At 44.0% G+C, this 15,432-nt stretch overlaps 1 protein-coding gene across 1 annotated transcript in view; it reads left to right on the forward strand.

Moving 5' to 3' along the window:
* Nucleotides 1–15,432, forward strand: part of LOC132391940 (dedicator of cytokinesis protein 2-like) — a 1,209,929-nt gene that overhangs the window by 1,066,111 nt on the left and 128,386 nt on the right. The window contains exons 36-37 of the mRNA XM_059965744.1: nucleotides 819–859; nucleotides 15,021–15,111. Of these exons, the coding sequence (XP_059821727.1) occupies nucleotides 819–859; nucleotides 15,021–15,111 (132 nt within the window). The remainder of the gene's footprint in view (nucleotides 1–818; nucleotides 860–15,020; nucleotides 15,112–15,432) is intronic.

The raw sequence follows: 15,432 nt of genomic DNA on the forward strand, positions 1-15,432 counted from the left end.
AGCCAGAATGGTCTACTCCACCTTGTATCCCAAAAAGTAAAAAAAAATTACTTAATTCAACTTGAACTTGTCTCCACAGTGGAGTTTACATACCAGGTCATGATTTATTCAGCCTTTCAGAATGCTTTCCACTGAACAACTGTTAAAAGTTTGTCAGAGTGTTCGATGATCTGTGTGGATCATGTGGATAGTCAGAGGCTTTTCCCCAGGGCTGAATTGGCTAGCACAAGAGGGCATAGTTTGAAGGTGCTTGGAAGTAGGTACAGAGGAGATGTCAGGGGTAAGTTTTTTACACAGAGAGTGGTGAGTGCGTGGAATGGGCTGCTGGTGGCGGCGGTAGAAGCAGAAATGGTACGGTCTTAAGTGACTCCTGGATGGGTACATGGAGCTTAGAAAAACAGACGGCTATGAGTAACGCTAGGAAGTTCTAAGTTAAGGACATGTTTGGCACAGCTTTGTGGGCCAAAGGGCCTGTACTGTGCCTCAAGCTTTCTATGTTTCTATGATAGGCTGAGTCTCCTTAAACTTAAGAGAAAGTAACAAAGCTGTTGAATCTTCTCCATGGTTGTTATACCTTCCACATCCCTGGGACCCAGCTTAATTATTCAAGAGGCATCGCTCAGTATATCACATTACCAGATTAGATTTTATGGTCCAGTTCCTCTAGATGTTAAATGCCAAACAGATCAGAGTTATGGAGTGTGATCACAAAGAAGGCCACATAAACAAACACAGACTTTGATTTATTTGATTACTAAAAGATCATTTGTGTTAATCTATAAGCATCTCACTTTGAGTTTCTTTCCCCTTGCTTGCAGAATTTCTACAAGGAGATTGACCGGGAAGAGATGTATATACGGTGAGTATGAAAAACTCTGCACTTCACCGAAGTGCTTTCACAACGATGCATAACGCTGTGGGTTCTCGCGCTGTTCCACCGCTTGGTTCAAGAGGGCATGAATAAGTCCTGAAGCCAATTGGAAACTTTTCACACCAGATGTCACTTGGTGCAACAGGGTTATATGGAATGAGCTACCAGAGGAAGTTGTTGAGGCAGCATTAAGACTCTTAAGACCATAAGATTTAGGAGCAGAAATAGGCCGTTCAGCCCATCGATTCTGCTCCACCATTCAATCATGGGCTGATCCAATTCTTCCAGTCATCCCCACTCCCCTGTCTTTTCCCCATACCCCTTGATGCCCTGGCTAATCAATAACCTATCTGTCTCTGTTTTAAATGCACCCAATGACTTGGCATCCACAGCCACACGTGGCAACAAATTCCACAGATTTACCACCCTCTGACTAAAATAATTTATCTGCATCTCAGTTCTAAAAGGATGTATTTCAATTCTGAAGTCGTGCCCTCTTGTCCTGGAATCCCCTACCATGGGAAGTGGGAGGGGATTTGCCATTTCTAATCTGTTCAGGCCTTTTAACATTTGGAATGTTTCTGTGAGATTACCCCCCACCCCCACTCCCATTCTCCTGAATTCCAAGGAATACAGCCCAAGAGCTGCCAGATGTTCCTCAAATGGTAACCCTTTCATTCCTGGAATCATTCTCGTGAATCTTCTCTGAACCCTCTCCAATGTCAGTATATCCTTTCTAAAATAAGGAGCCATACTTTACATACTTAGTCAAGTACTGTACATAGATGAGAAAGGTTTAGAGAGATGTAGATTAAATGTTGGCAAATAGGGTCTGAATTGGAATCTTGTGCTTTCCTGCTGTATATGATGAATATACTTTTCTTGGGCTTCCAGCCAGGTCCCAATATCAATTGGAACCAACATTTCGATGACAGACTCTGCCAATTTCTTCAGGGATGATGCCTGGGCATGTTTAGCCTGGTGGTATTTATACCCCTGTAGTCTGTCCCTCGTGATTGGTTAGTCCTCATCTAATCTGATTTCCACCTCGTTTACAATTGAATTCCAGTTTTACTTAGAGCAAGACCTGCATCTTTGTTAAAATTATTTTCCTCTAATTTTAAATAGGATCTGTTTAGATGGACATCTTGATCAGTATGGGCCAAAGGACTTGCTTCCATGATAAGAAAGTAAGACACAATAGCAGAATTTGGCCATTCAGCCCATCGAATCTTTCCACCCTTCCATCATGGCTGATTTATTATGCCTCTCAACCCTATTCTCCTGCCTTTTCCCATAACTTTTGATAGCCTGACTAATCAAAAATCTATGAACCTCTGCTTTAAATATACCCAATGACTTGGCCTCCACAGCCATCTTTGGCAATGAATTCAACAGATTCACCTCCCTCTGGCTAAAGAAATTCCTCATTACCTCTATTCTTTGTATTCTAAGACTCTCCCTTCTATTCATAGACACTCCCATTATTGGAAACATCCTTTCCATGTCCACTCTATCTAGGCCTTTCAATATAGGACATAAAACAGTACAGCACAGGAAAAGACCCTTCCGCCCAAAATGTTGTGATGAATCAATTAAATTGGTAATCAAATGTCCAACTAAACTAATCTTTTCAGCCCACAGAATGTCCATATACTTCCACTTTCCTTTAGAAAAGTCTGTTAAAGTCTCTAATGAATCTGCGTCTGCCACCACCCTGGGCAGTGCATTCCAGGCACCCAGTACTCTTAGAAGAGTACAGCACAGGAACAGGCCATTCAGCCCACAATGTGGTGCTGAACCAACTAAAAAGCAAATCAAAAACACCCAAACATTGATCCCTCCTACCTACACCATGTCCATATCCCTCCATCTTCTTTACATCCACATGCCCTGCCAAACGTCTCCTAAGAGCCTTGAATGTATTAGTCTCTACCACCATACCAGGGAGTGCACTTCAAGCACCCACCAGTCTCTGAATTAAAAAGCAACTTGACCCTCACATCCCCCTTCAACCCACTCCCTCTCACCTTCAATGCATGCCCTCTGGTGTTAGACATTTCAACCCTGACATTTCTGTCCACTCTACCTATGCCTCTCATAATTTTGTAAACCTCTATCAGATCACCCCTCAGCCTCCATCTCAAATAAGTCCCTTCAACCACTACCCTCTGCTTTCCATGGGCAAGCCAGTTCTGAATCCAGACAGCCAATTTGCCGCAGACCCCATGCACCTTAATTTTCTGGATTAGCCTCCCATGAGGGACTTCGTCAAACCCCTTACTAAAGTCCATGTAGACAACATCCACTGCCCTACCCTCAATCTCTCTCATCAGCTTACCAAAAAATTCTGTCAAGCTGGGCAGGCATGCACAAAGCCATGCTGGCTCTCCTTAATTGGACCTTGGGTTTCCGAACGCTCACATATCCTATCCCTAAGAATTCTCTCCAGCAATTTCCCTGCAACTGACATGAGACTCGCTGGTCAATAGTTTCCAGGATTTCCCCTTGTTCCCTTCTTAAAGAGAGATACAGTGTTCCAGGAACTCACTTGTGGCTAGATAGGACACGAAGGTACTGATCAAAGTCCCAAAAATCTCATCTCTTGCATCCTTCAATAACCTGGTGTAAAGCCCACAGGGTCTGGGGACTTATCCACCTTAATACTCCAAAGAAGTTTCAACATTTACTCCTGCTCGACTTTGAAATGCCCCAGTGTGTTTATACACTCAGCACTGAGTTCCTGCTCCGCTATATCCTTTTCCTTGGTAAATACTGAAGCAAAGTACTTGTTATTTACCTCACTCACATTCTCTGCGTCCCCCCTTTACCGTTGAGTGCTCCCTCCCTCTCCATAGATATCCTCTTGCTGTTGATGTATGTATAGGATGCCTTGCAGTTCACCTTAATCCTACTTGCCAAGGACTTCCCAAGCCCTCCTGGCTTTCCTAGTTTCCTTCATAAGTTTTTTTCTGGCTTTTTTATACTCCTCATGTGCTTCATTTGATCCTAACTTCCAAAACTTTATATACTTTCCTTCTTCTTCTTGACTAAATTCATCACCCCTCAGGACATCCAAGGTTTTTTATCTTTCCATCCCTGTCCTTCCTTCTAACAGAAACATATCTTTCCTGTACTCTGTGCAATCGATCTTTAAACACCCTCCACATGTCTGATATTGACTTGCCAGGAAAAAAAGTGTTCCCACTTAACGCTTCTTAGCTCCTGCCTAATGCCCTTGTAATTTGCCCTGCTCCAATTTAAAATTCTCCCACAAGGGCCATACCTATCCTTATCTATAGCTATCCTGAAAGATCAGGAGTTGTGGTCACCATTTCCCAACTGTTCACCCACTGAAAGTTCAGTCCCCTGGCCAGGCTCATTACCCAACAACAGGTCCAGTACAGCCCATCCACATATTGCTTTAAGAAACCTTCCTGGATACACTTAACAAGTTCATCCCCATCTAAGCCATTTACACTAAGAAGGAACCAGTTTATATTCAGGATGTAGGAATCCCCCCCCCCCCCTGACATCAATCCTATAATTTTTACACATTTCCTTCATTTGATTACATATCTGTTCCTCAATGTCCTGGTGGCTATTGAGAGTCTGCAGTACAATGCCATCAGTGTACCTTTCCCACCCAAATGGACTCAGTGTCTGACACTTCCATTATGTCTCCCCTGAGTGCAGCTGTGATATTGTCCCTGGTTAGTAGTGCAATTCCACCCCCATCCACCACCTTTTACCTCCTCGATCTTTTCTAAAGCTTTGAAAACCTGGTACGTTAATCACCCATTCGTGCCCCTCTCTTAACCAAGTTTAAATAATGGCTACAACATCATAGTTCCCCGTCCTGATCCATGCTCTTGTTTCATCATCCTTTCCCATAATGCTCCCAGCATTTATATACACACACTTCAAATACCTGACCCATCATACCTGCTATTTCAATTTTGCCTTTCAATACTCTCTCCACAACATTTAGCTTCTGCTTCCCTTATTCTCCGGGGGCTCTGGTTCCCAGCCCCCTGCAAAACTATTTTAAACTCTCCTGAGCAGCATCAGCAAACCTCCTGGTCAGAATATTTGTTCCCTTCCCATTCAGCTGTAACTTCTTGTACAAGTCTTGTACAAGTCATTTCTTCCCCAGAAGAGGTTCTAATGATCCAGGAACTTGAAACCCTGTCCCCTGACCATCTCCTCAGCCACGCATTCATCCGTGCTATCACCTCATTCCTACCTGCACTAGCCTATGGCACTGGGAGTAATCTGGAGATCACAACCTTGAAGGTGCATCTCTTCAAACTCTTTCCTAACTCTATATACTCACTGCATACCACCTGCGTGGATTGACAAGTCTGTTGGGACCCTAAGGACTTGTGGAAACTGTGTAGTGGTTTCTTTCAAACTTATAGTCTTTTAACATCTTTGGACTATTTTTACTGTGCCCATGATCTGTTTTTTTTAATCAATTATGGTATTGTTTGCGCTGTTGTAACTATATGTTAACTATAACTATATTTAACTATGTGGTTTTGTGTAGGTCTTGTAGCTTTAGTTTTTGGTTTGTTGGGTGGTAGAGTTGGTCTCCTGACTTGGTGTGTCTGGGTAGTCTTGTTTTGTCTGGTGGATTCGGAGCTGCTTTCCAGGGAACACACTAAGACGGTAGCGCGATATTAATACGCAGCAAACTCTCCGGACTCTGGATTTGGGGATTGCCAAACGTTATGTGGATTTTCTGGTGTAGTCTGTTTTGTCGTGTGTTTTTGTGAAATCATTCTGGAGGAACGTTGTCTCATTTTTTAACTGCATTGCAATTTAAAAAAAACTGAAATTCAATTCAATTCATAGGAACTCTTCTACTTTTCTGCAGCCTGTGTCATCGGTGCAAATATGCACCATGACCCCTGGCTGTTCCCCTTCCCCCTTAAGAATGTCCTGCAGTCGCTCCGATACGTTGTGGACCCAGGCAGCCAGAAGGCAACACACCATCCTGGTGTCTCTGTTGCGGCCACAGAATCTCCTTTCTGTCTCCCTCACTATCGTGCCCCGTATAACTACCGCACTGCCTGAGTTTACTCTTCCCTGTTGAGCCTCAGAGCCGGCCACAATGCCACCAGCCTGACTGCCGCTGCTGCCATCATGTGGATCATCAACCCCCAGCAGTACCCAGTGGGTACTCTTGTTGCTGAGGGGAATGGCCACAGGGTAAACCCTGCACTGGCTTCTTAATCCCCTTACTTTTCCTGCTGGTCACCCAGCGACTGTCCAAATCCTATACTCTGGGTGTGACTGCCTCTTCAAAGGTGTCGTCTATAATCTCTTCAGCCTCCCGAAAGATCCTGAGTATGTCCAACTTCTTGACCCACTCAGTCAGGTGCTGAAGTTTGAGATGTAGTCGTCAGCGAAACCGTCAGGTATCCTGAATTCCCACATCTGACAGGAGGAGTATTCCTTCCTGACTATACAAAAAAAGAATATTTACCTCGTCTTAACAGTGGCCTACACCTATTTACACACCCCTTAATAGCTGCTTCGTTTTGAGCCTACCCTCCTTTTATTTGCAACTGAGTTTAATCCTTTGATGCTGTCACTTTCTGCACCTGTGTGATGCAAAAAGACTGACCTTGCCCACATCTGCTCCTTTTATCCTCTCTCTTCTGACTTCCACAGGGCTCTGACACCGACACTCACACCCTTGGCACCCAAGCTGCCAAGGAAAATACAGCTTAACCTCTTTTTATACTCACATTCCAAACTTCAGTAGGCCTTTGATGGCAACACGTTCCACATCTCTGTGTAAAAACACTTGCTCCTCGTATTTTTTAAAATTTTGCCCTCTCGCCTCAGATGTATGGCCCCTGGTATTAGATATTTTAATCCTGGGGAAAAGATACTGTCTGTCTACCGTCTGCCTCTCATAATCTTATAAACCTCTATTAGGTCTCACCTCAGCCTCCTCCATTTCAGAGAAAACAATCCAAGTTTGTCAACCCTCTCATTAAAGCACATGCACTCTACATCAGGCAACATGCTGGTAAACCTCTTCTGCACCCTCTCCAAAGCCTCAGTAGATCAAGGAATCTCCTGCACTTCCAGTTGGATTGGGGTGAGGAATCCTCTGCAATGGCTGTACAGACCTGCCAGGCGACTGGAGATGGCTGGCCTACCTCCCACGTTCGAAGGGGTTTATCACTTCTCAAACTGTCTAATGTGTTGGCAGGCTTTTCTTGCAGAGTATAACGAGGCAGGATCTTCACTCTGAACACCAGATGGTTTGTGAACATTATCAATGATAATTTCCTTTCACATCTACAGCTAGATATTCCTGTTTAGGTGTCTTATTCCTGAGACGTTCTTGGGGATTTACTCACACAATGTTTCACTAAGACGGTAATCCCCACTTCTTTGTCAACGCGTGGGAAGAAGTTGTTTTGTAATTTGCATGGAGGCCCTTCAGTTTGAGCTGCAGAGTACCATTCCTTGCTGTGTGATACAGATGTGTACTGTGCTTAACGAATTCTTCTTCGGACTCAGTTGAACAGTTAATTCAATGTTTGTCCATTTTCATTCAAAAAGTGTATTGGTACCGAGCTGATTTGGAAAGGTGCAGAATGGCTTCAGGCTGGGCAGTGGGGTACAGGCCTAGCGTGTATCACTGTGGCGTGGTCCAGATCCTAGTGCATGGGGTGCAACCTGGTGTTTAGCTGATTTAAATGCTGGATGTGCAGGGTGTCAGGACAGAAGGCGAAGGCCGGACCAATTCCACAATGTGCACCCATTGCTTTCTGCGGCACTGAGGCTGCGAGACTGCTCCAGCCACTACGTGCTCCACATCCACAGGCTTCACGGTGATTTACCCCGCTGTGTGATGAACTGAGACCAAGGTTTTGGGACTACTCTGGGTGCATCAGGCTCCGGGTCTATGGATTCAATTTGGTTCGGAATGCTGTTGCTTGCTTTTATAAATTGCATGATTTGTGTTTCTTTTCTCTTTCTCTGTGCAGTGGGTGTTGGTCTTTCTTTAAAATAGGGCTCTTTCTGGTTTCCTGTTTTGTTGCTGCCTGTAAGCAGATGAATATCAAGGTTGTGCAATTTATACATTCTCTGCGAGTAAGTGTAAATTGAATTCTTCGAAATGTAATTTGGGAGAGGTGTGCTAGTGTGGGTGAGAATGGTTCTTTTTGATAACATCACAATACAACTCACGGCCAATGAACACCCCTGAAGGACTGTGACATTGCCATTGGTGCTGGTTGGGGAACAAATTCACAAATCAGAAGTACAAAGTGACTTGGTGCATGGTTTCTAAGGTTAACTTGCAGGCTGAGTCAGCGATTAGGAAAACAAATGCAACGTGAACTTTCATTTTAGAGGTTTGCAAGTTCAAAGGTCCGTTTATCATCTCAGTATACAACTCTGAAATTGTTCTGAAGTTAAAAGCAAGGATATAATTCTGCAGCTTTATAAGGTATTGATCAGACCACTTCTGCAAAATATTATGAGTAGTTTTGGGCCTCTTATCTTAGAAAGGATGCACTGGCATTGGGAAGAGTCCCAGGAATGATCCTGAGAATGAAAAAGTTAGACAATAGGTGCAGAAGTAGACCATTCGGCCCTTCGAGCCTGCACCACCATTCTGAGATCATGTCTGATCAACTACTATCAATACCCGGTTCCTGCCTTGTCCCAATATCCCTCGATTCCCCTATCCATAAGATACCTATCAAGCTCCTTCTTGAAAGCATCCAGAGAATTGGCCTCCGCTGCCTTCCGAGGCAGTGCATTCCAGACCCTCACAACTCTCTGGGAGAAGAAGTTTTTCCTTAACTCTGTCCTAAATGACCTCCCCTTATTCTCAAACCATGCCCTCTGGTACTGGACTCTCCCAGCATCTGGAACATATTTCCTGCCTCTATCTTGTCCAATCCCTTAATAATCTTATACGTTGCAATCAGATCCCCTCTCAATCTCCTTAATTCCAGCGTGTACAAGCCCAGTCTCTCTTAGCATTCGAGGATCCTTTGGATTTGTACTCAGTGGTGTTTAGAAGCATGAGGGGGGATCTCATTGAAACGTATCAAAAATTGAAAGGCTTCGACAGAATGGATGTGGGGAATATGTTTCCTATAGTGGGTGAGTCTAGGAGCAGAGGGCACAGCCTCAGAACAGAAGGACATCCCTTTAGAGCAGAGATGAGGAGGAATTTCTTTAGCCCGAGGGTGGTGAATCTGTGGAACTCATTGCTGCAGATGATTCTGGAGGCCAAGTCATTGAGTATGTTTAAAAAGTGGTTGGTAGGTTGTTGATTAGTCAGGGCGTCCAGGTTACAGGAGAACGGGTTTGAAAGGGATACTAAATCATTCATGGTGGAATGATAGTGGTGGGCCAAATGGCCTAATTCTGCTCTTTTGTCTTGTGGTCTTATGGTATTGTTTCATTGTTGACAAGTGTACCTGGATACAGATAAAATCTTTTGCATGCCAGCCAAATATATAGTGCCATTTATTATTGCATTAATACGTAAAAAAAAGGTCAAAGATAAGGTTTATTGTCACATGTACGTTGAAACATACAGTGAATTACATTGTGTCAACAATTAGCACAGTACAAACATGCTGGGGGGGGGGGGTGCAGTACACAAATGTTGCCCTGCTTGTGATGCCTGCAATTTACTAATCCTAATTTGTACGTCTTTGGACTATGGGAAGAAACCGGAGCGCCCCAAGGAAAACCACGCAGTCACCCATTGAACATACAGACTCCTTACAGGCAGTGGCAGGAATTGAACAGCAATCACTGATCGCTGGAATTGTGAAGTATTATGCTAACTGCTGTGCTTCCATAAGAAAACATAGAAACATAGAAAACCCAGCATAATACAGGCCCTGCGGCCCACAAAACAGAACCGAACATGTCCCTACCTTAGAACTACCTAGGCTTACTCGTAGCCCTCTACTTTTCTAAGCTCCATGTATCCATCCAGGGGTCTCTTAAAAGACACTGTTGTTTCCGCCTCCACCACCGCCACTGGCAGCCCATTCCACGCACTCACCACTCTGCGTAAAAAACAGCCCAGACACATCCTCTACTTCCAAGCACCTTAAAGCTATGCCCTCTCATGCCAGCCATTTCAGCTCTGGGAAAAAGCCTCTGACTATCTACATGATCAATGCCTCTCATTACACCTCTGTCAGGTCACCTCTCATCCTCCATTGCTCCAAGGAGAAAAGGTTGAGTTCACTCAACCTATTCTCATAAGTCATGCTCCCCAGTCCAGACAACAACCTTGTAAATCTCCTCTGCACTCTTTCCTGTCCTTCCTGTAGTGAGGCGACCAGAACTGAGCACAGTACTCCAAGTGGGGTCTGACCAGGGTCCTATATAACTGCAGCATTACCTCTCGGCTCTTGAACTCAATCCCACAGTTAATGAAGGCCAATATACCATATGCCTTCTTAACCACAGAGTCAACCTGCGTAGCTGTTTTGAGTGCCCTATGGACTCGGACCCCAAGCCCCTCTGATCCTTCACACTGTCAAGAGTCTTGCCATTAATGCTATATTCTGCCATCATATTTGACCTACCAAAATAAACCACCTCACACTTATCTGGGTTGAATTCCAAAGAAAACAAAGTGTAGATTATAGTGTTAACATACCAGCCAATGTGTGGCACATAATTTGCCTTAGCAAATAGCATTTCTGATCTTCTGCCTGACTTGAGGGAGAGGGGAGCACAGAGGGTTTCTGGGGCAGGGAGGTCCTTGATCATGTCCTGATGAAGGCTCTTGGCCTAAGACACCGACTGTGAATGGGGGTGACCTCAATGAAACCTATTAGTGGTGAAAGAATCAATGTGGAAAGGATGTGGGCAAGCCCAAGATCAGAGGAGACAGAATAGAGGGCTCCCGTTTAGAATGGAGATGAGGAGGAGTTTCTTTAGCCAGAGAGTGGTGGAACTGTGCGATTTGTTGCTACAGGCAGCTGTGGAGGCCAAGTTCTATGTACAAACGTACATTAAAGGCTGAGGTTGATAGATTCTTGATTGGTCAGAGCATGAGGGGATATGGGGAGAAGGCAGGAGATAGGGGCTGAGAGGGAAAATTGATCAGCCATGATGAAATGGCAGAGCAGACTCAATGGCTGATATTCTGCTCCTATACCTTGTGGTCTTATGGACTTCATCCCATCCATAGATGCTGCCTGGCATGCCAGATTCCTTCAGCTTTTGTATGTGTTGCTGAACATTACCAGCATTTGCAGAATCTCAGATGCAGTCTAAGCCTCAGGGTTGTTTCTGATCTGGCCTCCCAAGTGACCTGGAGTGCTACTTGGTTCAGGTGTGACTATAATTACACAATAACTGCTTGTCACATGAATGAGTAAAAGAGCAAACGAGATCCTCGGGAAACAGAGAGCTGCCATCAACTAAACTCCTGGAGCCTTGTTTTTTAATCATAGTCAACATCACTGTGGTTTTAATTTCATTAGAAACAGCAACCATGTTAAACATCTACTCACAGAAAATTGACTGATTATTCATGTTGACTGTCAGAACAAACAATTAACAGGGGAAAGTCAGTCTGTGATTCTGTTTGCTGACTACAGCAGGTCAGTAATTGAAATGTATGCGTTGTCAGAGAATTAGAATTCATATTGTGCCATCTAAAGGATTTTATCATGTTAATGAGGACCTGCGCACATTTACCAAGGACATTCTGGGAAATCCGTCACTTGTTTTAGCAGAATGCCACTTGTTGTGACAATTATTGCAGCTTTTGTGTTTACTTGTTCATTTTTTGGGATCTGACCAACACTAACAATGGCAGCGTTTATTGCAAATTCTTAATCGTCTTTGACTAGATGGCGGTGAGCTACTTTCTTCTCCTACTGTGGTCGTTCCAGAGAAGAACTGTTGGGGATTGAGTTGGGTGGTAGATGGGTGTCTGGGTAGCGGAGCATTCAGCTTAATGCTGTTGCAAAGCCTGCAACTCGGGTTCTGTCTGCAAGGAGTTTATATGTCCTCCCCCAGGTACTCAGGTTTCCTCTCACATTCCAAAGACGTACACGGTAGTAGGTTAATCGAATACATGGATGTAATTGAGTTGCATAGGCTTATTGGTTCAAAATTTAACAGAAACAAAGTTTGAGAGATAGGCCGACTGGGCAGTAATTCCCCTGGATGGATAACTGCTGCTTCATGTGATTAGTTTTCCCCTTCCCTGTGAAAAGCAAGAGGTGCATTCACCCTTTCTACACTCCTTCATGTTTATACACAGTATACCATCGATGCAACTTTTAACACTCTACTGGAAAACCTTGGTCGAAGTCACCGCTTATTCAGGGTGAGGGTTTTGGTTATTGGGAGAGTAAGGATCTAGGACTACAAGACCATAAGAAATAAGAGCTATAGTTGGCCATCTAACCCATCAAAGTTGCTCTGCCATGCAAAGCTCAAAGTACAATGTAAAGTTATTGCCATATACTGTGCTGAGATGCATTTTCTTGCAGGCATTCTCAGTCAGTAAAGCAAAGAAATACAATGGAATCAATGAAAGACAGCAAACAAAGACTGACAAAACAACCAATGTGCAACAGAGGACAAACTATGCAAATACAAAAAAAATGATAGTAATAATTCAATAAGATCATCGCTGATCTAACCGTGGACTCAACTCCACCTACTTGCCTATTCCCCATAGCTATGGGGCAGCATGATAGCATAGTTGTGAGCACAACATTTTACAGTACAGGTGACGCACGTTCAATTCCCACCACTGCCTGTAAGGAGTTGATGCATTCTCTCCATGACCGCATGGGTTTCCTCCGGGTGCTCCAGTCTCCTCCACATTCCAAAGGTGTGCTGGTTGGTAGGGGAATTGGTCTTTGTAAATTGTCCCATGATTAGGCTAGGATTAAATCGGCAGATTGCTAAATAGCGTGGAGGGCCCATCTCAATAAAAAGTTAAAAATCTATCTAACTATAATCTTATTGATTATAATCTTAAGTATACTTAATATATTAAAATATATTTAAATATAAATATATTTAATAGATAGCCTCTGCTTCTTAGATTTGTTTTCCCCGGGGAAAAGTACAAAGATTAGCTCTATTTGTCAGGTGCACATTGAAGTGTGTCGTTTTGCATTGAATAAAATCAGTGAGGATTGAGCTGGGCAGCCATCAAGTGTCACTGCTCAACCCAGCCGATTGTTTGTTGCTTCAGACTCTAGCATCTGCTCCCTCATGTGCCTCTCTGTCAGAATTGATCTCAGGGGAGAGAAAGGAGTTTTGAAAGGCCTACAAGGACACAGACTCATGTGGCCAGTGGGATGAGGGAAGATGATTGACATAGACAAGGTGAGTTGAAGGACCCATTTCTGTGCTCTGCAGCTTGATGACTCTTTGGCCACAGACCTTCAGTACTACACTCACTGGCCACTTTATTAGTACTAGTGGCCACTGAGATTATGTGCATGGTCTTCTGCTGCTGTAGCCCATCCACGTCAAGGTTTGACTTGTCGTGCCTTCAGACATCTGCTTCTACACACCACTGTTGTAATGTGTGATTAGGAACGGTTATTACCCTTTAACCATCAGGTTCCTGTGTCAATATTCCAGCGTCAAGAAGAAACATAGAAACATAAAAGTCCTGCAGTATGGGTACAGGTCCTTCAGCCCACAAAGCTGTGCCAAACATATCCTTACCTTAGAAATTGCCTAGGGTTACCCATAGCACTCTATTTTTCTGAGCTCCGTGTCCAGGAGTCGCTTAAAAGACCCTATCATATCCGCCTCCATCACAGTCACCAGCAGCTCATTCCACGCACTTACCACTCTCTGCGTAAAAAAACTTACCCCTGACATCTCCTCTGTACCTACTTCCAAGCACCTTAAACCTGTGTCCTCTCATGCTGACCATTTCAGCCCTGGGAAAAAGCCTCTGACTATTCACATGATCAATGCCTCTCATCATCTTATACACCTCTGTCAGGTCACCTCTCATCCTCTGTCGCTCCAAGGAGAAAAGGCCGAGTTCACTCAACCTATTCTCATAAGTCAAGCTCCCCAATCCAGGCAACATCCTCGTAAATCTCCTCTGCACTCTTTCTATGGTTTCCACGTCCTTCCTTAGTGAGGCGACCAGAACTGAGCACAGTACTCCAAGTGGGGTCTGACCAGGGTCCTATATAGCTGCAACATTACCTCCAGGCTCCTAAACTCAATCTCATGATTGATGAAGGCCAATGCACAGTATGCCTTCTTAACCACTGATGCTTAGTTCACATTTTTTTTTCCCATTCTGATGTTTGGTTTGGTCTAGACAACAACCAAATCTCTTGACCATGTCAGTGTACTTTTATGCATTGAGTTTCTGCCACATGATTGGTTGATTAGATACTTGTAATAATAAACAGGTGTATATAGTATGTGTGTGTGTGTGTATTTACACATATATAGAGCAACATTTGTGGGCTGCCCCCAAAACATCCTCATACTGTGTTCACACAAGTGACACAGTTCACCTTATGTTTCAATGTACTTGTAAATCTTTAATCTTTGTCAAGATAGTTTAAAGGAAGAATGTAGTGTTTTAGTTGCAGTTGCCCTCAAGGAGTTTAGAGGAGGCTTGACCCAACAGCAGATCAATGGAGACAATTCAGCTGTGGACAATAACTTTAATAATAAATGGAAAAATATCAAGATACGAGTGGTCACAAAACAAGAGAGAGCAAAAACAAATCACGACAGGCAACAAGGTAAACTTTAGGCAGGGAGAGTGAAGGTTAGGAATGACTGGTTGAGGCCAGCTGGTTTGATGAATGAGCCCAGACTGTGGATGAGAGATGGGGTTAAATACGCTGCAGGTGATGAGACTGGAATGAGCTTCCGATGAGTCCTGTTAGCTGGCTGGAGACTGGGCGGTGATGGTTACTGTGAAAGTGCAATGTAGATAGAAAAATAAAGTACAAGATAGACTGAGAGATCAAGAGTGTATTTAAGATAAGGGATGGGATGGATCCAAACATTAATGGTCCAATGTTTAGCAGTTCCTCATTCATTCAGGGAACCAAGGTAACATGACTTCCTACAATACCTTCTGACTGTTCCCTCTCCTGTCTGCTTTCGTCATTCGCAGGTACCTATATAAACTTCGGGATCTGCACATCAACTATGAGAACTTCACAGAGGCGGCCTACACACTGCTGCTGCATGCCAAGCTACTCAAGGTAATGGCTGAGTGATTTTTGAGAAACATGTGTTTGCACGTGGAGGCAGGTAACTCAGGATTGGCTGCTGTCTCCTCCAAGTAGCTGAGGTTTCTCATGATGTTCCGTTGCTGAGGTTGGAGCTAAGGTAGTGCTGGTCGCTTCAAGAATGTGATGGCTGTGGGAAAGTAGCTGTTCCTGAACCTGGTGGTGAAGGCCTTCAGGTTTCTGTACCTCCTGTCCAATGGCAGCTGTGAGAAGATAGCATGGCCCGGATGTTGGGTTTGATCACTGTTGCTGCCTTCTTGGCCTTCTTGAGGCTTTCAAGTTCAAGTTCAACTT

This window comes from Hypanus sabinus, chromosome 3 (genome assembly GCF_030144855.1).
Source record: "Hypanus sabinus isolate sHypSab1 chromosome 3, sHypSab1.hap1, whole genome shotgun sequence".
Taxonomy (NCBI): domain Eukaryota; kingdom Metazoa; phylum Chordata; class Chondrichthyes; order Myliobatiformes; family Dasyatidae; genus Hypanus; species Hypanus sabinus.